The sequence below is a fragment of the Girardinichthys multiradiatus genome, chromosome 5, assembly GCF_021462225.1.
Source record: "Girardinichthys multiradiatus isolate DD_20200921_A chromosome 5, DD_fGirMul_XY1, whole genome shotgun sequence".
In the NCBI taxonomy this organism is placed as follows: Eukaryota; Metazoa; Chordata; class Actinopteri; order Cyprinodontiformes; family Goodeidae; genus Girardinichthys; species Girardinichthys multiradiatus.
The window spans coordinates 16446912-16471062 of NC_061798.1; the positions used below are offsets into that span (position 1 = coordinate 16446912).

The 24151-nt window shown below is 41.3% G+C and overlaps 1 protein-coding gene across 5 annotated transcripts in view; it reads right to left on the minus strand.

Moving 5' to 3' along the window:
- Positions 1 to 7342: 7342 nt before the first annotated feature.
- Positions 7343 to 24151, minus strand: part of dlc1 (DLC1 Rho GTPase activating protein) — a 107385-nt gene continuing 90576 nt past the window's right edge. For all 5 annotated transcript variants that reach the window (XM_047364277.1, XM_047364279.1, XM_047364280.1 and 2 more), the window contains 10 exons: positions 20941 to 22568; positions 20281 to 20460; positions 16667 to 16826; positions 15435 to 15642; positions 14804 to 15020; positions 13515 to 13629; positions 11769 to 11984; positions 9576 to 9793; positions 9289 to 9462; positions 7343 to 9024 (listed from right to left, as the gene is read on the minus strand). In XM_047364277.1, coding sequence (XP_047220233.1) covers positions 8925 to 9024; positions 9289 to 9462; positions 9576 to 9793; positions 11769 to 11984; positions 13515 to 13629; positions 14804 to 15020; positions 15435 to 15642; positions 16667 to 16826; positions 20281 to 20460; positions 20941 to 22568 — 3216 coding nt within the window. In that variant the 3' untranslated portion in view covers positions 7343 to 8924. The remainder of the gene's footprint in view (positions 9025 to 9288; positions 9463 to 9575; positions 9794 to 11768; positions 11985 to 13514; positions 13630 to 14803; positions 15021 to 15434; positions 15643 to 16666; positions 16827 to 20280; positions 20461 to 20940; positions 22569 to 24151) is intronic.

Genomic DNA, 24151 nt, shown 5'->3' on the forward strand with positions numbered 1-24151 from the left:
AGAACCGCCTTAATCCTTCGTGGCATAGATTCAAGGTACTGGAAACATTCCTCAGAGAGTTTGGTCCATATTGACATGATAGCATCACACAGATGCTGCAGATTTGTCGGCTGAACATCCATGATGCGAATCTCCCGTTCCACCACATCCCAAAGGTGCTCTATTGGATTGAGATCTGGTGACTGTGGAGCCCATTTGAGTACAGTGAACTCATTGTCATGTTCAAGAAACCAGTCTGAGATGATTTGTGCTTTATGACATGGTACGTTATCCTGCTGGAAGTAACCATCAGAAGATGGGTACACTGTGGTCATAAAGGGATGGACATAGTCAGCAACAATACTCAGGTAGGCTGTGGCATTGACACGATGCTCAATTGGTACTAAGGGGTCCAAAGTGTGCCAAGAAAATATCCCCCACACTATTACACCATCACCACCAGCCGGAACCGTTGATACAAGGCAGGATGGATCCTTCATGTTGTTGACGCCAAATTCTGACCCAACCATCTGAATGTCGCAGCAGAAATCGAGACTCATCAGACCAGGCAACGTTTTTCCAATCTTCTATTGTCCAATTTTGCTGAGCCTGTGCGAATTGTAGCCTCAGTTTTCTGTTCTTGGCTGACAGGAATGGCACCCGGTGTGGTCTTCTGCTGCTGTAGTCTATCAGCCTCAAGGTTCGACGTGTAGTGCGTTCAAAGATGCTCTTCTGCATGCCTTGGTTGTAACGAGTGATTATTTTAGTTACTGTTGCCTTTCTATCAGCTCGAACCAGTCTGGCCATTCGCCTCTGACCTCTGGCATCTACAAGGCATTTGCGCCCACAGAACTGCCACTCACTGGATATTTTCTCTTTTTTGGATCATTCTCTGTAAACCCTAGAGATGGTAGTGCGTGAAAATCCCAGTAGATCAGCAGTTTCTGAAATATTTAGAACAGCCCTTCTGGCACCAACAACCAAGCCACGTTCAAAGTCACTTAAATCACCTTTCTTCCTCATTCTGATGCTTGGTTTGAACTGCAGCAGATCATCTTCACCATGTCTACATGCTTAAATGCATTGAGTTAACGAGAAGTTGGACAGGTGTACCTAATAAAGTGGTCGGCTAGTGTGTATATATAAGTACAGAAGAATATTATTTATTCATACATAAAGTTGTATCCATAAATATGAAGATGAAAGTATGTCTGAAAAGCATTGTAAATAATATGAATGCTTTAAATGTCATTGTAAAACCCTCATGTTGTAGTCCAGTTAATTTGCTGTAACGGCTGAGTAAAAATGACCTCATGTATCAGTTGTTCAGCAGTGAAGTTAAAGAAGTCTCTGAGTAAATGTAACCTGCTGGTTCATCAATATTGTTTGCAGAGGACATATGGTGTCTTCAATAATGTACAGCAACTTGTTTTTTTTACCACAGGCTCCTGAGCCACCTCTGAGACAGACTTCTTTTATTTTAAATCGGTTTGTGCGAATGACTCATATGTCGATACCCCGACACTGGCTGCAAGGAAATTGGCCTCATATGTCATAGGCTGATAAAACTCAATTGAAGCAGTCCTCATGAAGAGATTTCTCTGACTTCAGAGTCAAAACATCTTTCTGGTTAACATCCAGTCATCTTGAGTACCTCCATTTCTTCCACTTCCACTTTTTGACCTTACTCTGCATTAAGACTCCAATCATTCTAATTTATGTCTCCATACATGAAGAACATTACCAAAAAGTGGTTCACTACTTTAGCTCCTTGTTGCTCAATGCATTGATGAATCTCATAACTGGAAATGTATTAATGTAGATGCTGGAACTGGAAAACTGGTGACCCGCTTATAGAGTCACACCCAATAAATCTTCTAAAATAAATTAATAAACCTAATAAAACCAATTATTTATTGTTCATTTGAGGTAGTATTTATCTAATTTTGAACCTAATACTTTGTTCTGATATGTAAAACATTTAAATATTTAAATGAATTGTTGTACCCCTGGGAAGAACATCAGTTTTATTTTGTAAACAAAAAAAAAACAAAAAAAAAACAAAAATATAAAAAATTACTTAAATACAAAACATTTAATGACACTAAAGACAATGCACAAGAAAAAAAAAATGGATCAACTCCAAAAATATGTAATCACCCTCTGATTTCAACTTCTTAATCAAATACCTGTACAGGTCTGGTTTACAGATTAAATTGCAGGTAAGGAAGGTTCATGCAGACCTTTCTGAGCTGTTGCATCTGGTTGATCCAGATGAAGTGTGACCCCAACAAAAGAGTTGTCAAGTAAAACAAAAGGAAATGATAAGGCTCCATCATGAAGTGAAATCATAAGGGAGTTAGAGATAAGAGGTTGGTTTTTTTGTAGCCAGCTGCGTTACAAAAGAAAGTAATAAACGTTAAGAGATACATTTTATATTTCATTCTTTAAATCAAGGATAGTTGGTTTCATAATAGGGGTACATTTCCACTCGCACTCTTACTTTGGTTTTGGGATTCTTATTGAAACAATTTAAGATGCTCGATAATGTTATGGTGTGATTTAATCAAAATACATGACGTCTAGCTGAGAGAACCTTAAAATTTATGGAGGGATTCTGCCATCTAGTGGTCTGCTATTGCTTTACTATACACATAATTCATAGTGCTTGCAATGTTTTGACTTGAGTTACTGAAATGAATTCCTTCAGTTTTCCCGTACTCCATGCCGCACAAGAGTATTAATGCTCCTTGAACTTTCTACATTTTGTCATCGCAATCACACACACATTACAATATTTCATTGAGTATTTTCCATTATGCTCGAGATAGTCCTGACCCACATGCAGAGAAACACCCAGAAGAAGAGACTGGATTATGAAGATTTATTTTCTTTAACAAAAAAAAAAAGTAAAATGGGAAGTGTGCAGGAACTGGTAAATCTGCCACTGCCACAAATTGAGCAATCAATTTCTCGGCACGTTTGCAATGTAATGCAATGCAGACGTGCACAGCGCCCCCTACCAAACAAGATGGGAGTTGAGGAAGAGTGGCTGCTGACGTCACTTTGCTGCGCCCGCAGCTCGGAATGCTTTTTCGTTTTCGAGTTCTGGGCAGTACTTTATGGGCAGACCACGAAAACGAAAAAGCAATGTCTGCTTTGTTTTCTTTTTGATCATGGCATAAAATGTGCAGTCGTGAAGAAGAAAATTAAAATGCAAGTAGGATGATTGATAACTAATTTCATTTATGAGTCAAACAATGCAGCCACATTCTTAAAATGAAAAAGCATTTCTGAAAATGCTTTTTCATTTGAAATATGGTAACGATTTGCTTCCATACAAACGAAGGTTACTTAGAGCATAGCACAAAAGCAAAAATTAGTTGTGGCTTGAGCTTGTACCACTGAAGGCAAACACTCTGGCGCTGAAGTGCTGGCAGCCTCCTGCTTAAGTACACCTTCATTTTTTTATAAATGAAATTTTGATAATTGCAGCATGCAATAGTCTTTTGCCCCTTTTTTCCTGATATCCCTAAATAAAAACCAGTCCAACCCATTGTCTTCAGAAGTTACCTAATTAATAAATAGGGAAAGCCATTGGAAGTCCTGTTTAAACACTGGCATGTAGGGAACGCAGTAAAAAATATGGAAGAATGTGATCTGTTCAGGTGAGATCTAAACTGAACTTATTGGCCTACATGCAAAACACTGTGAGTGACAAAAAAAAATTACATTGCACAATGTTTGAATACATCATTGTCTTGGTGGATGTGTTTTTTTACAGCGGGGACAGAGAAGCTGGTCATAAGAGTTCAAAAGAAGATGGGTTGAGCTAAACAATGTTTGCAATTATGTGGTTAAATCAAAACACATGAGTGTGTTACAATGGTCCAGTCAAAGTCCAAACCTAGTTTCAATTAAGGATATGTGGCAATGCTTGATTGATGCTGAATTGATGTTCACGGAAGTCGCGCATCATATCTCACTGAGATATGACCAATGAAGGAAGGCGCTGCACATAAAATCCCAAGTTGCAAGACACATAATGTAAAAACATTTAAATGTTTAGAGACCTTTTACAGGACACTTTATATGACACAGCAGTTGTAATCGTTGTACACTAAAATGTAAACAATGTCTTAATGGGTCCAGACAAAAAACTGTGCCACACTGAGATCAAACTTATATTGCACATCCATGAGAGTGCAGTGTGGAGCTGTGTGAAACACATTAAGAGTAACATGTAACAAACGTTCAGTCACAGCCTGTGGTTTTCCTGAAAAAACTCTTCAACGCAGAATGTGAATATTTTCCACATATTTACACTTGTTCTACTTTTCATGTAAAATGAGAATACTTTCAAGGAAAAGGAAGATGAGATAAATGAGGAGGCGTCCTGCAAAAATACCCCAATGTTTCTGTCCATGCCAACTCCACACAACATTTTTTGGTTGTTTTTAAAAATGCTACTTCTTTTATCTCTGGTACATTAATGTATGTTTCTTTTTCTTTCTATCTGTAAAATCTCAGTCAGTTATGGAGTTGAACATGCTATATGTGACCAGTGTGTAAGCCAATACAGTAAACCTTTCACTCATATGTTTGTCAGAATTTGAAGGGAAGTTTGTCGTTCTCTGGTTACACTGATATACAGTCTTATCTTGTGGAGGATAAACTGTCAGATCCATCTTCCTCAGCATAGACACTTTCTGGGCAGCCTTTGGAAAAGTCTGAAATATCGAGCCATGCCGAGGAACGATACGAGGTCAACACTGCAAACACCGTGACTAAACTTTTATCCTTTCCTGTGTTGACTCTTAAAATATGGTCTTATCACAACAGCAAACCGTTCCTGTTGCTACAACAGTACTACAGGTCATCCCTCAGAATGTTTTGCTCCACACTGGATACGTAATAATTCATATCTTTTTCCTTCTATTTTTGCCATATTTTTTAAATGTACAGTGCCATGAAAATATATTTTTGCTCATGGAGACTTTTTCTGTTTTTTTATCACACTGTGCTAAAGATCATCAAACCAATTTTAATAGCAGACCAAGGTAACTAAGGTAAGTACAAAAATCAGTATTCAATTAATGATTGGATTTCTTAAGGGGAAAATGCAATCCAATTCAACCTGGCCTTCGGTGAAAAAGCAATAGCCCTCTTGTTAAAACATGAAATAAATAATTGTTAAATTAATGAGGCACACCCAAGTCTGATCACGGTCCGACCTGTAGAATCAAGAAATCACTTAAACTGAACCTGTCTGTCAACAGGACTTAGGTGCAAAAAGCAAGACACCATCTGCTACTCTAAAGACATTCAAGAACATATAGGAAACAAAGTGATTGAAATCTATCAGTTTGGTGATGGTTACAAAGTCATTTCTGCAGCTTTTGGACTTCAGTAAACTACAGCAAAAACATGGAGAACACATCAAACAGTGATGAACCTTCCCAGGACCAACTGGCCTACCAGAAAAAAATAAGCACATCAACGACTCATCCAGAACCCAGAACAACATAAAGCACTGCTGAAGGAACTGTTCTTATACCAACAGCATTTCATCAGCAGAACATCATACCTACAGTCAGACATAGTGGTGGTAGTGTCATCCTCTGGGGAGGATCAGGAGTTTTGCTCTCTGCCAACTCTGGAGGGAAAATGTCCAACCAACAGTTTGTGAGCTTAAGGTCAAGAGCTCTTGGGTTATGCAGCTGGACGATGATCCGAAGAACACCAAAAAGACCACCTCTGAATTGCTCAAAAAAGTCAGATTAAAGTTCTGGAGTTGCATAGTCAAATTCCAGAATTAAATATGAATAAACTAAGAAGATGGAAAAAACAGGATGAAGGTGTTTGAGTGGGTTAGCATGTCATTAAACAGGGCCTTCGAGCTTGAAAACCTGCAATACAGCTGAGTTAAAGACTCTTTGCTACTACTGCAAATGTAACACAGTCAGTTACTGCATTGGGTTTTGGGGAAAATTACTTTTTTACAGTGGACCACTTTTTTATACCACTGCATACTAGCTGATGGTGCAAAAACTGTGTAGAAGCATATAACAATTAAAACAATCTGTAATAAGCAGATTCATTTTCATGAAACAAATGACTAAAGGAGGATAAATGTAATGGTCACGTTAGGAATCAGATGAGCTTAAACCACAGGAAGAGCAGCACGAACTCCAAAATGCACACATTCATTTGCATTTATCAATGTGTGAAAACCACTGCGGCGGATTCTCAAACAGCAGAGCGGGAATGCAGACCTGGCGTTGACTCCTGCTTATCTGGCGCTGTGTAATCTTTGTGAGGTGTTTGAGTGGGTCAAGGGAAAAACACGTACACAAGCCCAAGGAAAAAAAAAAACATATCAGTCATGTGGGAGAACAGCTGTCAGGAGATGTTTCTGTAATTCAAACATGGACTAAAATCAAGTCTGATAATTGAAACGCCATGCTGAAGGAAATTTTACGGTGGCTGTCAGTCGCCACTATCAAAGCCCAATCCTCATACAAATATTGGAAATCACAAAACACTGACATAAGTATTTTTTGTGTAAATGGTTGGCACATAATAAGAATCAATTAATGGATCATAGAAAATCCCACGACTTTTGGAGCAATGGTGGGACTGCTACTTTTCTAACGTCCTGTAGCATCTAGATGTGCTGCAGGGCTGATGCTGGATTGGACGTAAACATGAAAAGCAAGTGGAGGTTCTGTTTTAGTAGTTTCTTAATCTTTACTATTTCTGTAAGATAATATAACAGTCTTACGGCAAACACTATTTATAGAGGTGCGTGGTGAAACAATGGATGATTCATTTATGGAGGCTCATAGTCCTCAATACAGCCTTCAGGACTCTGATTCCCAACTCTAGGACGATGATTAGATCTTCAATGTTTGGATTGGAGGAACAAATAAAACATTTTTCTGTTATAAAGTAGCACTTTCCCCAGAGGTTAAGCCAAACAATATAAAATAAAATAGGCGAATCTGCACCTGCTAACATATACAGGCCCCCTTCTCTTTGCCACATGACTACCCGGCCTCTTGTTAAGCTTTCCTGCCACAATCCAGCAGACCCCACAGTGTTCTGATAACAGAAACTTATGTAAGAATAATAATTAGAAGAGAGATCACTATCCTCCTGGCCTCTCTGATGCTATTGTAGATTTACTGGTGTGGAATGGAGTCAGGTCACTTGAGGTTTATGGTTGTCAGGGTTCAGCAAGAGGGGAATGGCTGCAGCTGGAACAAACTGGTCTAAATGGGTGACTGCAGAGTTTTGGAAAGTGAAAACAAGGCATAGTAGAACGCTTGATAATCTCTTTGTGAAAAAAACAGCCAACAAATAACGATATTATTTTATTACATTTAATAGTGCACTTTGATTAACCTGTACAGAAATAATATTAATAAAAAAGATAAAACAATTTTTGTAATGCAAAGCTTACCATGTACAATAAAATAAAAAAATGATACAAAACAAACATATATTTGGAGGTATAAATATATTTGCTTTAAATTAACTGTCATTGTCATGCATTATTATTTGGCGGAGACACGGTTACAGGTACAAACTTGTAGAATATAAACAAATGGCTTAGTGAATTAATTACACAGTCAACATGAACAGTCTCTGATCGAAGAGCATTGGAGCTAGAAGTAGTTACATGGACCCAAATCTCTATAATTACTTTTTAAACACTGTAAGATAAAAGAGAGAAAGATGCTTACGCAAAAAGATCTTCATCCTTCTTTAGAAAAACACATTCAGACTCCCCTCTTCTTTACAGTAAAACCTGTAAAATCCCCACCTTTATAAAAGGACATTTTTTTCTCTCATCTTTTCTTGTAGCTGGAGGTTTCCGTTGCAGGTTGGAGCAGTGCATTGTGTCTTTTGTTCTCTTGTGCATAAAGAAATTGGAATACGTATAGTTTTGATATATTTCTAATATGACATAATTGCAAAAAACAAAAATAAACTGAACTGTGCTGTGTTTGAGACTAAAACAAACATTGACGCCTTCTAGGATTAGTTTTTTAGCCTTTTCTTTGTTTGGTCTATTAAATCTGCTTTTTATGTTCCTGCTCTTCTCTTTAAAGTCAATGAAGAACTGGCCTTTGGCACTAGCATGGAGACTAAACCCATCTTTTTCATCTCATTTTCTCAAATAAAAATCGGCTTCCATATAAAACCGGTGACTCAATCAAATCCTTCTGGAGGGATTACAGTGACTTTTATCTGTCAGTAAATGAGGCCCCGGCTGATCAGTCCTTTCATTTTGGTGAGCCAGCCACCAGTCCTCCTCAGTCTTTAACTCTAAACCATAAAACCCTGCATTCACTCACCCACCTGTCATCTCACCATATCCTGTCTATTGTTTCCACTCAGTCTGTGGATTTGCAGCTTTCCTCACCTCAAGATTAATTCATCAGCTCTCTATAACAACATCTACAGGTTCCCTATGCTTTGATGTAACAGAAAAGTTAGTCAGAGGTAACATGAGGCGGACGGCCACATCTACATTTCTGACCACTATATTTTATATGTACATGCTTTCCTCTGCCTGTAAACCAAACACAACAAATAGGCATTCCCCATTTGCACACACCCGCACACACAAGCTCATGCATACCTTGGGTCTTCTTTGCTTCTCAGAAGCAGTATCATTCCTTTCGATAAAGTCTAAACCATACATCCTGTATCAGCAAAAACAATGTCCTTAAGCCGAGATAAATCTGTGTGCGAGTCCTCTTGGCAGCCCCAACATGACCTGTTAAGTCAATCTGTTTTGACCTGGGACAAAAAAGTCCTTGAATCCAGGCTCCGGACCATGTCTATTTATTGTGGACATAACAATGCTTTGACTGAAACGAAGGTTTCTGTTGCAGTCCAAGAATCTTTTGTGGTCAGAATTGCACGGTGCCTGCTCATTTGTCCATGGAGACAGTGAAGGAGTCTCTTATTCGTCCCACTTCAGCAGCACACAACTGTCCGTGGAGTTTATTGTACCACTCTGGAAAACGACCTCTGAAAAAGAAGAAAGAGTTGCTGAGTTAGGATGATGCAGCTCTATGAAATGTTTCCATATTTGACAACAGGCTTTCTATAATTAGAGATGCACCAGGATTTCACTCGGTGTTAGTTTTGATGCATTTAATGGATGTAGAAAGTTATTGTTTTTCAATATTCGATCTGCTGATCACATATATAGCAAATCAATGTGATTCTGGTCTCGAACTGATCAATGACTCTCTAGCTACATCTATCCTGGATTCTGTGTAATCCACCAACCTTAGGTCGATCCTTGAAATGTGTGTCAGTCTGGATTTGTTGACTCCACAGGGTTCTACATAGAAGCGTGAGGTGAGCACATTGACACGAACACCCACAGCTGGCACCCCTTCATGGTCCACAGAAGTAGATACAAGTGCACACGCACCCTTTGGCAGGTCTGTGACCCATGTTCTGTTAATACCCATCAAGATATTTTGGATTAAGGTACAACATTAAACTAAAGCAGTGAAATATTGAGAAATAAAAACAGAAGAAAGCCCGAGGTGAGAAGAACACATGTCTACCTTAGCACCAGGTGGTCTCTGGTGGGATGAGGCGCCATGGCGTTCCGGACGTACTGGTAGATCTCTGTCTGTTCATCCAGGGTCTCCACTACTCTGCTTTCCAGTAGGTCCTCGTCCCAGTGCCCCTGCTCTCGCAGTACTCTTGTCAGAACCTCATCAGGACTCGCTGGAATCTCTATGGTCACTTTCCAGAGTCTCAGTGGAAATCCATCGTGCACCTACAAGACAGAACAGAAAGGCCCGATGACATTACACCCAGTCAGTCAGTCATTTTCTACTGAAGCTTGTGCCTATCTCCGGCAGTCTGTGGGTGCGAGGCGAGGAACATCCTGGACATGTTGCCAGTCCAAAAAAACAACCATGCAAACACTAGTTCACACCTAAGGGCAATATACACAGACCAATTAACCTAACAGTCATGTTTTTGGACTGTGGGAGGAAACCGGAGTACCCGGAGAGAACCCACGCATGCATGGGGAGAACATGCAAACCCCATGCAAAACGTCCCCTGGCCAGGAGTCGAACGCAGGACCTTCAACCGTGCTACCAACCGCGTCACCGTAGAGGCCAACATGAATTAATTATATTTATCAAGAATTCTGTGTCCTCTAGGACACATAGTTTTTATCATGCATACAGCGCCTTGCAAAGGTATTCACCTCTTTATTGTCATGTTACAACCACAAACCTCTAAATATTGTACTCTATTTTATGTGCTAGACCAACACAAAGCAGTGCACAACTGTAAATTGGATTGAAAAATGATACATCGTTTTCCATTTAGTTTTACAATTGAAAAATCTGAAAAGTTGGACTCCATTTTTATTGAGCCTCCCTGAAGGAATATTTTGTAAAACCATCTCCCCCCACAGTTACAGGTCTTTTGGTGTGTACCTCTGCCAGTTTTGCACATCTACAAACGGAACTTTTGGCTCATTCATTCTTTGCAAAAAAGCCTAAACTTATCCATATTGGATGGAGGGCGTCTGTGAGATTAATGTTTAAGTCTTGCCACAGATTCTGAATAGTATTTAGCTATGGACCTTATTCGGACCATTCTACCACATGAATTACCTTGGATCTAAACTGACAATTGTAGCTTTAGCAGTATGCTTAGGGTCGCTCTCTTGCTGGTAATGAAACTCCACCCCACTCCAAAGACTTTTGCAGCCTCTAATTAGTTATCTTACACAATCACCCCGTATTTAACTCCATCCATCTTCCAATCTATTCTATCTTCCCTCTCCCTGCTAAAGAAAAGCAACCCCACCACCATGGTTCTCCACCAGGAGCATGGTGTATTCAGGGTGATATGCAGGTTTTCTTCCACACACAGCTTTTTGCATGTAGCTCAAAACATTCATTTTTTTCTCTCATCTGTCCAGATTACCTTCTTCTACATGTCTGCTGTGTCCACTGCACAGTTTGTGTCAGATTGCAAACAGGATCTCTCATTGCTTTCTGTCAACAATGGCTTTCTCCTTGCTACTTTTCTATAAAGGCCAAAATTGTTAAGTGCACGACTTAAAGGTTTCCTGCCCATGGGATTATTGCACCCAAGCTGTGGATGTCTGCAGCTCCTCCAGAGTTACCAGGGCCTCTTGGTTGCTTCTCTGATTACTGCTCTCTTTACGTGTCCTGCACCGGTGGGTGTACAGCTGTGCCATACTATTTCAGTTTTTTGCATTATGTATTGAGAGTAAAGGGGAATGGATAAAAATAAATAATGCAGAACAATCCAATTGTACTTAAAAAAAAACTTATTTTGCTTAGTCAACTGTTTCATTCTGCCATCTGATGGTAAAACATAGAGCCGCTGTGACTTTCAGACAGGAGAAAAGATAACTTTATCCAGGCCTTTGAGCAATTCGGCACAGGAAATGTATGCTTGGGAAAATGGAGAAGTTGTGTTTGTGTGTGTTGGGAGATGAAGCTGATGTCATTCTGGGAAAGAGTTCAGAGCAGAAGGGATGGGAGCGAGAAGCCAAGAGCACAGCCGTTTTCACACGGATGCCTTTCTAGACAGGAAACCCTAACTGCTGTTTTTCCACTCACTATTTAGAGACGCAAGGCGAACATGAAGATGACAGGAAACGGAGATGGCAGCTTGTTTACACACCGAAGACAGACAAACTCATCTTTCATTATTTTTGAAAATTTCATTAGTTGGGAGATTTATTGAGCCAGACATACCTTCCTGTAGGCCAGCTCTGCATGCTCAGGAGTGGAGCAGCTGTCATAACCTTTGAACTTGTCTTTGGCTTCCTTCAGGAGCAGGTCCAAAGTGTCCTGAAGGCAGGCTCTGTAGCCTCCCTGCCCTGCTGTTTCACCAGCCAGCTCCTTGAAGCGCTGTGGCAGCAGAGCCTGCTCCACGTATGAGTTCCTGCAGCGGTTCATCTCTTCAGGGATCTGGGAGGAAAAATCCAGCAGATGGGTGGTCAGAGCATTCCAAACCATAAGGTAGCAACAGATCTTGTTCCACACTTCTGTGTTTGAGAGGCTAAAATAAAGTACCACAACAGCAGGTCAAATTTTACATGTCTGAAAAAGCAATCAACTAAAACTATCTAAGGCCTCTTATCACAACTATCTCCTTGGTTTATCGCATAACTGTATTAAGTGCTCCCTGGATAAGGATGTGTCATTAAAGCAGAAATTGATTTATTTCTATTTCTAGGCTTGTACAGCTCATTTCTTGTTGCTTATTTCTTTCCTCCTTAAATTGAATCCTGACAAGGTAGATATCTAAGATCTTCTGAAGGTCTAGCTCAAATCAAGATAAATATATGCTCATTCAACCCCCAACCCCACCTTCCTCCTAAGGAAATATAAATCTAATCAAAGAGGATAATTTAAGACCTTTATTGAGTTTACTTGCTGGATATGACCAAGACGGGAAGGCAGGAGGTTTGTCCACAATTGAATCAAATATTGATTGATAATAATAACTCACAGTGTGTGCCTTTTAGCTTTTACATGTCTGAGATGAGGTTACAAGGCAGAGCAGGCTTTCGTCCCAAATGTTTTTCTGATGGATTTTGTATATCTTGATCATTTTGGACCTTGTAGAGAGAACACATAGTGCTCACAGGTGCTGTATGTGCTGTACAAATAATTGTGTAGGGATAAACTTAAGACAAATATAAAGTAAATTCTGCAGGATGGAGTCAGTTGGGACATTCTTCACAATGCTGCTTGCACAACGTCACCATGAATTGTAAAAGCGAGTTATATAACTGGGAGTGTGTTTACACAACAAATGCATGGACAAAAGGCATGTGGCAGTGATAGGCATGGGGCCTTTTATTTGCAGCATACAGTCAAGTCACACGTAAGTCGCAAAAACGAAGACTTTAGACCTGGCTTAGACTTGTACTCTGAAGATGTGAGACACAACTTATCCGGTAAATACACAAGATCATTATTAAATAACTTTAGATTGGGCCTTTTTTCTCCTCGCTGATAAGCCAGCAGCATTAAAAGATACAACCAGAAAAACACTTCATGTCTGAGTCATTAAGAATATTCAACTTTAACTGGGGTTAGCCCATTACAACTAAAATAGCAGATAAAATGTGCAAAAAAGGATTAATCAAATGTTTTGAAAAAGATTAAGACATCAAATGATTATGTGTTAAATTAGGCCAAATGATAACAATTTGAATTCATAAGCTACAGCAAAACAAAGTTTTGGATTAGTTAGTTGGCATGCATTCAGTGTGAGAATGCTAATTTCAGTTTATAGAGATTTGAAACTTGGAAAAAATACTTGTTAAGTTCTCTGAACTGACAGAGAAGTGAGGTGGAACTGACATCAAAACACCTTAATGATTTCAAACTTCAATCTGCCATGAAAGTTCCCATCCAGGGTTTCCTTCTTTGCGTTACCGTTTTTAACATAAAAAGCAATTTTATTTCCTGCTGCTTTCGAAAACTGACCCTGAAGAGTTTCCTGCACTCCTGGATCATGTGTGCCAGTCCATGAGTGGCAGCCAGATTTTCATTCAGGTCCCTCTGGTCAGGTTTTCCTAGCGTCTGCTTCCGGTTCATCACCCTGTCACAAGCCAGGAGAGAGAGAAAAGATTTATTCATCATTACAGAGTAGAGACAAAGGGACAATGCTGTACACAGCTGATGAACCCTCACAAACAATTCATGTATGTGAAACAATGTTAAGGTAGGCTAAGATGTTTATGCAACCTTTTCTATTTCCTTTCCATCTCTGCCCTATATGTACGGCATCCTACCCTTTTGTTAGTTTGAAGTGACCTCTTCCTGTTTTTAAAACATCCAGCATGCTACATGTTATGTAACATTAAAAGAAACACAAACACCATGTTAATCCAAAACAGCAACATCCCTACCAGAATCCTCACTTCAATCTACAAAGTTGTGAATTAGTGTACTTTTATGCTGAGATGTACTTCATCGGGTGGTACTGCAAATTGGCAGAGAGGAGGAGCCCTGCAATGGATAGTGAGAGGAGCTGAAAGGGTCAATGGAGTGTCCATGGTCTTTCTACAGGATCTATATCAGAGCTGCTGCATAAACAGGGCTTATAGTTCAGTGTTTTCCACAATATTTCAAGTTTTCTTGGAGGTCCAATTGATTTACTTTTTTACAAAAAACAATGTAGTTGTTCTGAATCAGACAGAAAAATGAAAGATTTACAAGATTATTCTCAGTTGTGCATCAAAGTATGTGACCCAAGCCTTTATCTGATGTTTATTAAACTAAAAACAGTTCACAAACAAACATGCTGCTGGATTTTGTATTTAAAGACCAAAAACGTTGGGATGTATTAGTTTTGAATCATTTAATAAAATCATATATTATATTATAGACCTGCCGATCCCTGATCAACGCTGAAAACAGTCCGATTGTGATCTTGGAAATATTAATTGGTGCATCTCTAGGCAAATAATAGAACAGCGTCAACCATTACACAGCTACAGAAGTTTCTGCCACAAGGTGTTAAAATGAGGAACTTAATATTAATAAATATTACTACTTTTGGTTTTGATTGTCATTGCCCCCCGCCCCTCCCTTCTCTATCCATTGTCTCTTTGAAATTCTTTGTCTAGCTATTATAGCCTGTCCAATTTGCTGCCTGAACCAGATACAGCCCATTGTTTTTAGCGACCAAAGAAACTGTCTGGTATTTTTGATGAAATCACAATAAATACATCTAATTTTTAAATTCACTGGTTAGACTGCTTGACACACACCTGGGAGAGGAGCTCTCCTTGCGGCGCAGGGTGTTGAGGTGGAAGAGCGACGGCGCCAGGCACACGGCCAGGTTGGTGGGAGTCATCTGGTTCTCGGTCACGCTGGCCGTCACGTCGCTGAGGAGGCACAGCAGTGTGCGCAGTGCCTCCCGATTCTCATCCGGCAGCAGCAGCACGGCGGCGCGGGTCGCCTGAAGACGGAGCTCTTTGGGCATGTCTGCAGGGAGGAGGAGGCGGTATTTGTCACGGCTACTTATTAATACAATTACCCGCCGTCATGCTGCATCATGTCATCTTTCTATGCAGAAACGGGTTAATCCAATAAGGATATTGTGTAAGGAGCCACTTTGGCTGCAGAGTTTGAGCTATGGTGGGATCTGAAATTAGTGTTATGTAAGACACAGTGTGTCCATCTGGAATCAGTGTTATGTAACACACATTATATCCATAATACTGTATATCCTTTTTGTACAGGACTTTTTTGGCTTAAACTAATTTAAACACCTCGTAATGCAGTAGAGACCAAACATTAGAGCTTCAATAATCTCAGAGAAGTATCAACAGAAGCAAAAATGCTATTATGAGATGTACAGCCGTTGACATAAGGGCTAGCTTCTTTTTGTTTTCTTACACTGATAAATCTGCAGGAAGGTCTCAGACAGCTTGCTTGTGAGCAGTGGTTCAGGCAAATCTCTGAAATACTGCTTCAGCATGTCGGCGACGTCATAGGCCGACTGGCCCTCATAGTTGACCACTCCGCCATCTGCGCCGCTTGCCTCATTCAGCTGGCGGAGAGCTTGGATGCGAGATTTAACTCCAGATTTCCTGAAAAGGCCCACCTGGGAGGGGGAGGAGCAAAGAAAGACAGAGGAACATCATAAATTCTGCAAAATTCTGAAAGGATAAGCCCCTAATTGGTACCACTGGGTTTTATTTGGGGGTATTAGAGTAAATGGGGCTTAATTCACAACTATGCAGTACTTTGTGGGAAAATAAATTGTTTGTGGTTGTATCGTGAAAAAATTTAAAGAAGTTTAAACGGTAAGAAAACACTGCACACAAAGAAAAACGTAAGTCCAAACTCCATATTGGTCTTAGTATTAAGATAGATGAAATGCTTTCATTTTGATAATTAGGTGTATCTAAAGTGATTCATGTGCCCAATGATACATGTGAGACACATCTTTTGAATCAATAATTTGTTTTGTAGCAAAAAAAACCCAAAAAACTTCTTTTCTCATCTGCAAATTATGGGCTTACAGTTAATTGGAGCTACATCACAGCAGAGATTGTTGACTGTATTTGCAAGAAGATCCCATGACACCCAGAATGCACTCTTGTAAAAACACTGTGTAAAGACGTCATCAGAGGCCTTTCAGGGCTGTAATAAAAGGCATTTGGAAAATAGGGACTAAATGTCCAGGCCGAATATTTTCCACGAGCTTTTCCCACCTCCAAACAGAGACGCCTTGTCCTGCTTTGAGAAGAAAGCCACTGTTCTCCTCTCAATTTTTGTGCAGCTTTAACAGCTTTTTTTCTACACATACGCTGAATTTGGAAATCATGAACGCACGCACACGCTTTTGAACTATTACTGAAGGAAACGAAAGCTTGCAGCATTCAGAGTGCCCTGCTAAAGTATTCATACCCCTTGGACACATTTTACAGGAGTATGAATACTTTTGGAAGTCTCTGTATGTTTGGGATGTGAGAAAAAAGGTATTGATCAGGTTTAAGTTTGTTTTCCTAATTTAGCTGAACTCCTTGAGCTGTAAACAGACAATGATAACAGTGACTGGAAGTTTGATTGACCAGATATGATGGAATTTGTACATATCTTTTTACATCTGCACAATTAGTTACCTGGTCAAGACACTGATTGCGTAAATATCGCATGGCCTGCTGAATTCCCTGAGGGAGGGGCTGGCCGGTCCGCTGCACGATGACTTGAAGTGGCACGCCAAACACGTTCCGGTCTTTGTAGTCACGCACTTTGATTCGCTTCATAAACTTTGGCACAGCCCTGCAGCACAACACACATAAAAACAGAAAATAATGCAGTTGTAATTGTCAGGCAGGTTATATTTTTGCTCCAGATTTAAGGTAGAAGCCCCCCCACCCACTCCAAACAAAAACAATCAGATTTCTATGGAATTATAAAAAAAGAATCTCTGAGTGCTTAATGTAGGCTTTTAAGGGAAATATCACATATTTACTGCTAATCTTTATCACCTGTTACTTTCTTTGGGTGTCCACTGACATGGGCGCTCGTGCCCAGTGAGTATATAACCACAAACGTTACTGTCGAAACGTACACCACGTTCTGTTTCACAGAAAGCTGCCCACCGATTTATGGATGTGTTTCTGCAAGGGTGTAAGTGTGTTTAGCAGAGTGACTGAGTAGCGTGACTCTGGACAAGTGTGTCTTTGTAAGACCAGCCCACAAGACTCTGGAGTACTTTTGGGAAAAATAAAAAAAAGAAGCATTTTATGATCTCGGACGGAATTCTGAATATTTACGGGCCTCAAGTGACCAACAATCAGACTCTGTCTTTTAGAAAGACCCTGACTTGTCATATGACTGTCAAGAAGTCTGTTGTTTTCAGAGGAAGAACGGCCTGGAGTGAGAGAAAGACAAGTAAAAAATTCAATCTGCTTTTGCTTACATTTTCCGCACCAGACAGTCTTTAAATATCAAAACTGGAAATGCTGAGTGTCATGTATGTCGACACCTAGTAAAACTGCTGCAATACTGTTGTAAGTTTCGGTTTCAATGTACCACCGTTAGACTAGGGCTTCACAGTGGCGCAGTGGGTAGCACTGTTGCCTTGCAGCAAGAAGGTCCTGGGTTCTGCATGGAGTTTGCATGTTCTCCCTGTGCATGCGTGGGTTCTCTCCGGGTACTCCAGCTTCCTCCCACAGTCCAAAGACATGCCTGTTAGGTTAATTGGTCTCTCTAAATTGCCCTTAGGTGTGTGAATGAGTGTGTGCATGGTTGTTTTGTGTTGGCCTGCAATGGACTGGTGACCTGTCCAGGGTGTACCCCGCCTCTCGCCCGTAGACTGCTGGAGATAGGCACCAGCTCCCCTGCGACCTACTATGGAAGATTACTTACTGACTGACCCTAAGACTATTGGTTGCCCCCATCTGGTGAGACATTTTATGGTCTCCTGGCATCTACTGTTTTTCTGTAGAGATGTACCGACAATTTGGAGGGTGACTGGATGTTGTTACTATTGTAAGAGGACTCAATTTAACTATTTTCAGTATTTAAAATAAAAATTTCAAAAAGTCAAAGCTTTACACAAACCTGAGATGAGAAATATTTCACAAAATTTGTATTTTGAGTTTTTTTTTAAAACAATACATTTAAGTTGTAATACAGGTCCTTCTCAAAATATTAGCATATTGTGATAAAGTTCATTATTTTCCATAATGTAATGATGAAAATTTAACATTCATATATTTTAGATTCATTGCACACTAACTGAAATATTTCAGGTCTTTTATTGTCTTAATACGGATGATTGTGGCATACAGCTCATGAAAACCCAAAATTCCTATCTCACAATATTAGCATATATTAGCAACCAATAAAAGAAAAATGTTTTTAATACAAAAAACGTCAACCTTCAAATAATCATGTACAGTTATGCACTCAATACTTGGTCGGGAATCCTTTTGCAGAAATGACTGCTTCAATGCGGCGTGGCATGGAGGCAATCAGCCTGTGGCACTGCTGAGGTCTTATGGAGGCCCAGGATGCTTCGATAGCTGCCTTTAGCTCATCCAGAGTGTTGGGTCTTGAGTCTCTCAACGTTCTCTTCACAATATCCCACAGATTCTCTATGGGGTTCAGGTCAGGAGAGTTGGCAGACCAATTGAGCACAGTGATACCATGGTCAGTAAACCATTTACCAGTGGTTTTGGCACTGTGAGCAGGTGCCAGGTCGTGCTGAAAAATGAAATCTTCATCTCCATAAAGCTTTTCAGCAGATGGAAGCATGAAGTGCTCCAAAATCTCCTGATAGCTAGCTGCATTGACCCTGCCCTTGATAAAACACAGTGGACCAACACCAGCAGCTGACACGGCACCCCAGACCATCACTGACTGTGGGTACTTGACACTGGACTTCTGGCATTTTGGCATTTCCTTCTCCCCAGTCTTCCTCCAGACTCTGGCACCTTGATTTCCGAATGACATGCAGAATTTGCTTTCATCCGAAAAAAGTACTTTGGACCACTGAGCAACAGTCCAGTGCTGCTTCTCTGTAGCCCAGGTCAGGAGCTTCTGCCGGTGTTTCTGGTTCAAAAGTGGCTTGACCTGGGGAATGCGGCACCTGTAGCCCATTTCCTGCACACGCCTGTGCACGGTGGCTCTGGATGTTTCTACTCCAGACTCAGTCCACTGCTTCCGCAGGTCCCCCAAGGTCTGGAATCGGCCCTTCTCCACAATCTTCCTCAGGGTCCGGTCACCTCTTCTCGTTGTGCAGCGTTTTCTGCCACACTTTTTCCTTCCCACAGACTTCCCACTGAGGTGCCTTGATACAGCACTCTGGGAACAGCCTATTCGTTCAGAAATGTCTTTCTGTGTCTTACCCTCTTGCTTGAGGGTGTCAATAGTGGCCTTCTGGACAGCAGTCAGGTCAGCAGTCTTACCCATGATTGGGGTTTTGAGTGATGAACCAGGCTGGGAGTTTTAAAGGCCTCAGGAATCTTTTGCAGGTGTTTAGAGTTAACTTGTTGATTCAGATGATTAGGTTCATAGCTCGTTTAGAGACCCTTTTAATGATATGCTAATTTTGTGAGATAGGAATTTTGGGTTTTCATGAGCTGTATGCCAAAATCATCCGTATTAAGACAATAAAAGACCTGAAATATTTCAGTTAGTGTGCAATGAATCTAAAATATATGAATGTTAAATTTTCATCATTACATTATGGAAAATAATGAACTTTATCACAATATGCTAATATTTTGAGAAGGACCTGTAGGTTAGAGCCAGTGGGGAAAAATCCACTAGTTGCCACAGTCATATTAAGGATATTAGGTGTGAGTGGATATTTTGGCGCAGCAAATAAAGTGGTTCAAGCTTCTAGCTCAAAGGGCATTTTGGGAAAGATAAGTTAAGAAGGGGGCAGCCTTTTCGTGCCTGCAGCACAGCACCTTGCGTGTGAACAGCCATAATTGCACCGTTAAAAAGAAGACAATGTGCACCCCTTCCCAGCAATTATAGGCCTGGGAAAAGAATGTGAAACCCAACTCTGTGGACAACCGTCACAGTACCACCCAACAACTTGCAGATGGACTGGGCTGGGAGGCGGGTGAAATGGAGTGGTAGTGGCTGGTTGAATGGATTATTTTTTGGGGGGGCTGAAAGGGGTGCATAAGTTACAGGAACAAATGTGACCAGATGCAGCATAAGAGAAAACAAGTTAAGACTCCTCTAAAGTATCCCTTTAAGTCCACCCACTCACCAACTGAAGCCATGCTTGTTTGTTGGAGTGTGCTTCTCCAGGAGAGCAGTGAGCTGCAGAAGGGAGAGTTTCTGCAGCAGATTCATCTGCAGCACAGACTGGCAGCTGATCTGGAGCTGGGCAGAGGCCAGGCTGGGCCGATGGGAGTTCTGGAAGCTTGGCCAGCGGAGCTTCTGTGGTCTGGAAAAGGAGAGGAAGGTATAGATTGAGAACTCTGAAGGAGGAACGATGATTAACAGAAGGAACAGTTAACCTCCTGAGGCCTGTGACATGCTTTTGTGTGTACCGGAATGCTAAAAACAACAGAGAGCATACAAATGCTGCGTGTGGTCGAGTGATCCATGTAGGGATTACGAGGACATATGTGTACAGCAATCAAGAGATTACCTAAAAGAAACCAAGAGTAATTCTGCTGGTAAATTCCTGAGAGTGTAGAAACAGTCCCCATGGAGACAAGACAGGCATTCCTGAGAGCCCAGCACCATCATGTAAGAGAAGTCTCAGCCTGTTGCTCTGTTTATAATTTACCACATTTTTCTTTTGGAAAATTGTTTGTTTAAAGTTAATTTAGCAATCATGACTATATATCAGTGCAGAAAAAGCAGTTCTTTATAATCTTAAAGCCTGTGTAAGAGGAGAGTTTAGCTTGCTTTAACTGACCTGCTGGTTCGAGTAAGAGACGCTCCCACTCCTGAATCTCTTCTCTCCCTTATCCCATCCTCGGCGTCGCCCAAGGGGTTTCCTGTGCTGTCCTGGTCACTTCCGTTCTCGGTCTCTTCCAGCCTGTTCTGCAGAGGGGAGGATGGGCATGGTGACGCCGAGTCCAGCGCAGAATCCGAGTCCCCCTCCTCCTCTTCCTCCTCCTCCTCACCGGCCACAGCCTCTGACCAGGCATTGACGAAGCCAGTGACGTGTTGGAGCACTTCCTCCAGTTTGTGCTCATCTCCCTCCTCGTCCTCTCCCTCCTCTCTTTCGGCGTAGGGGACATTGTCGTAGAAACTACGCCGGCTGTCAACTGAGCCCAAAGAGCCGCGACGCTGGTGTCTGCTTTGCCGTCCCCTGAGGATCACCGAATTTCCGTTATCATTCCCGTTGTTGTTGTGCAAACTCCCATCCTGCAGGGCTTTGGGGAACGTTCCAGGCTTGTGGCCTTCAGGCAAATAGAAAAAGATCATGCCCCCCTCTTCATCCTCCTCCTCTTCTTCTTCTTGTCTGCTTTTGTCTTGAGAATCACAGTCATTCCTGCGGTTCTGCTCATTGATGGACATCCCATCACTGGCCTGGCAGGGGATGGGTGGTGCCGATTTGGGCAGGGGTGGCTGGCGATCCAGCTCCTGTTGAAGAAGGCTAAAGGGATCGAAGCCCTCCAGGTACATTCCTCCTCTCTTACTGGAACCTGCCGCCGTGCTGTGGCTGCGAGCTCGGGTCACTGGACTGGGTGTGCTAACTGTGCTGCCACTGCTGGCTTCGGACTGGCTGCTGCCAGTGCTTCCAGTGCTCCCATTACTGGTCTGAGTGGAGTATGATACAGAGCGGTTCCGGTTGAGAGTCATAGTCTGAGCGGGATTGAGATGGTGACTGAGGTTAATGCTTGAAATGTCCACACAGTTCAGCCTCTTCAGTTTGTCGTCGTCAAAGCCTTGTTTAATGACTGGTCCGCTGATTTCTATTTTCCCTCCACCAATGCACCCCTTCTTCTTCCTCTTGGAAGAGGTGCTGCTGCGAAGTCGCAAACTCTCCATCCTCTTCAGGAAGCTTTTAGCCCTTGAACGAGTGCTTTTGCCGCAGCCTCCTTCTCTGTCGAGACTTCCTTCGACAGTCCCTGCTTTGACATCGAAGCTGAAGTGCCTGAGGGTCTCCAGGGGCGACGGAGGCAACCCATCAGACAGAGAGTCCTCATTTTGGCCTGCTGATCCCCCTGTGCCTGAGGATGAACACATGCTGGCTATTGAGCTGGCCCGGGTTGCACCAGCAGGTACTGCTTCATTTAATAAGGCAGCACCATGTATCTTCTCCTCTCCTCTTCCTCCACTCCCACTGCTGTGGATGGAGCCCACCTCAGGCTGCTCACTGAGGTCTGTCAGCACACTCTCTGAACTGTTCCCTTCACGCAGAGTGAGCTTACCCTTCTGGGATACTTGGTCCTTGGGAAAAAAGGTTTGGGTGTCATCTGTAGGGAATGTTGAGAAGACCTCCAGCTCCTCCATGCGGGACCATCGCTTGCTGTCCCTCTGGAATGTCCACCGGCCACTGATGGCACAAGGCTCATCCTCATCTGAGTCCTCGCTCTGAATAGGAAATGAAGGAGGGGACAAGAGACAAGAAAGGGAGGAAGCATAAAATGTGGGTGGGTGGGTGGGGGGGTAAGTGGGAGAGGAGCGGGAGAGAGAGGAATAGTTAGGGGACATTTTCCACTTCTTTCACAACATTCCTCACTGCAATCCAGGAAACTCTGGAGTTATGAATCCTTTTTCCAGAATTGTTCTAATTTTAACCTACATGAAATATAATTATATACAATACCTGACAAATCCTGTCATAACACAGGATCTTTTGCTAAAAGGTCAGAGGATTTATCAAATGCCAGTGACATAACAAGAAACAACTTTGGATAAAATTATTTTGATCTAAGGTCAGCATATAATTTTTCTCTCACCTCCAGATTGATTGACAAACATATACAATACACAATGAAGGTAGCTGCCTTTAGTAAACTCCAATTAATATATAAGCACTAAGTCCAAAAAATGTAAACCCCCGCCAACAGCTTGGTTAATCTATCGCAGACCCTGAAGGGAGTTCAGGAAATTCCATTATGACCCCCATAGCTCACAATGCAGCCAGCCAGACTGGGGTCACCACCCCCACCCAGTCGTTGTCAGACAGAGACGGACTTATCCAACACCAAAGTCATGTCATTTTTTAAATCTCTGATGAAGAACACTGATGTATCTGCAATCACAAAGGTGAAGAGTAAAGTAAAGTTCAGGGCTTTAAATTAAGGTTATATCTTGGGCCTGGACGAGGAAATTGCTAGTCTAAGAGAGACCAATACGAAAGTGGACTTCTACAGTCTTATAACAACTCTTATCTGTAGAATTTGAAAGAGGTTTATGCAACTGATCCAGATTTAAATATTGGATTTTCTCATCACAATCCAGTAACAATCATCATTTTAATTTTTGATACAATTAAAAACGACAACAAAAAACTGACCAGTTTTGTCAAAATATGACACCATGTGCACCTCGATTGGTGTTAGCTAAGTATATGCCTTACCCGGTGATGTCACAGATCATATGGTAGAAGTGAATGTTTTCAACATTCACAATGCGATAAAACAAACAAAAACATTTTTTTTCAATTACCGATCCTCCTTCAAACTCATGACAAACTTTTTCCTTTCATCTATAAATTTTATGGGGAAAAAATAAACACGTAAAACCTTTGAGATGTGGGAAATAAACAGTGCCCCCTACTGTCACAATACACAAAGGGCACAGAACGTACATAAATATAACAGATCAAGCTTTCTTTTTTCTTTCCAGGGATTTTATTTATTTAAACTTTAAAATTAGTTTATTTCATTATTTTAAATATGAATTTTATGCTCATCTGTAGTTCAACTTGATACTTTGCATTTTTAAATGGAGATAAACCACTTGTTTTTAATGATATCCAGTTACCCAATTATGCATGGATCATGAACGCTTTTCAAACTGTCATCACATTTGATTGGAGGGTTACTTACATAAAAGTCAATGATTGTTTACACAGGAAATTGATTGAGGAAACCCTTCCTGTTTGTCCTGTCAGAGTAACTGTCTGATTTAAAAGTAAAGAGGCATAAAAAGCAAAAAGTATTGTTGTG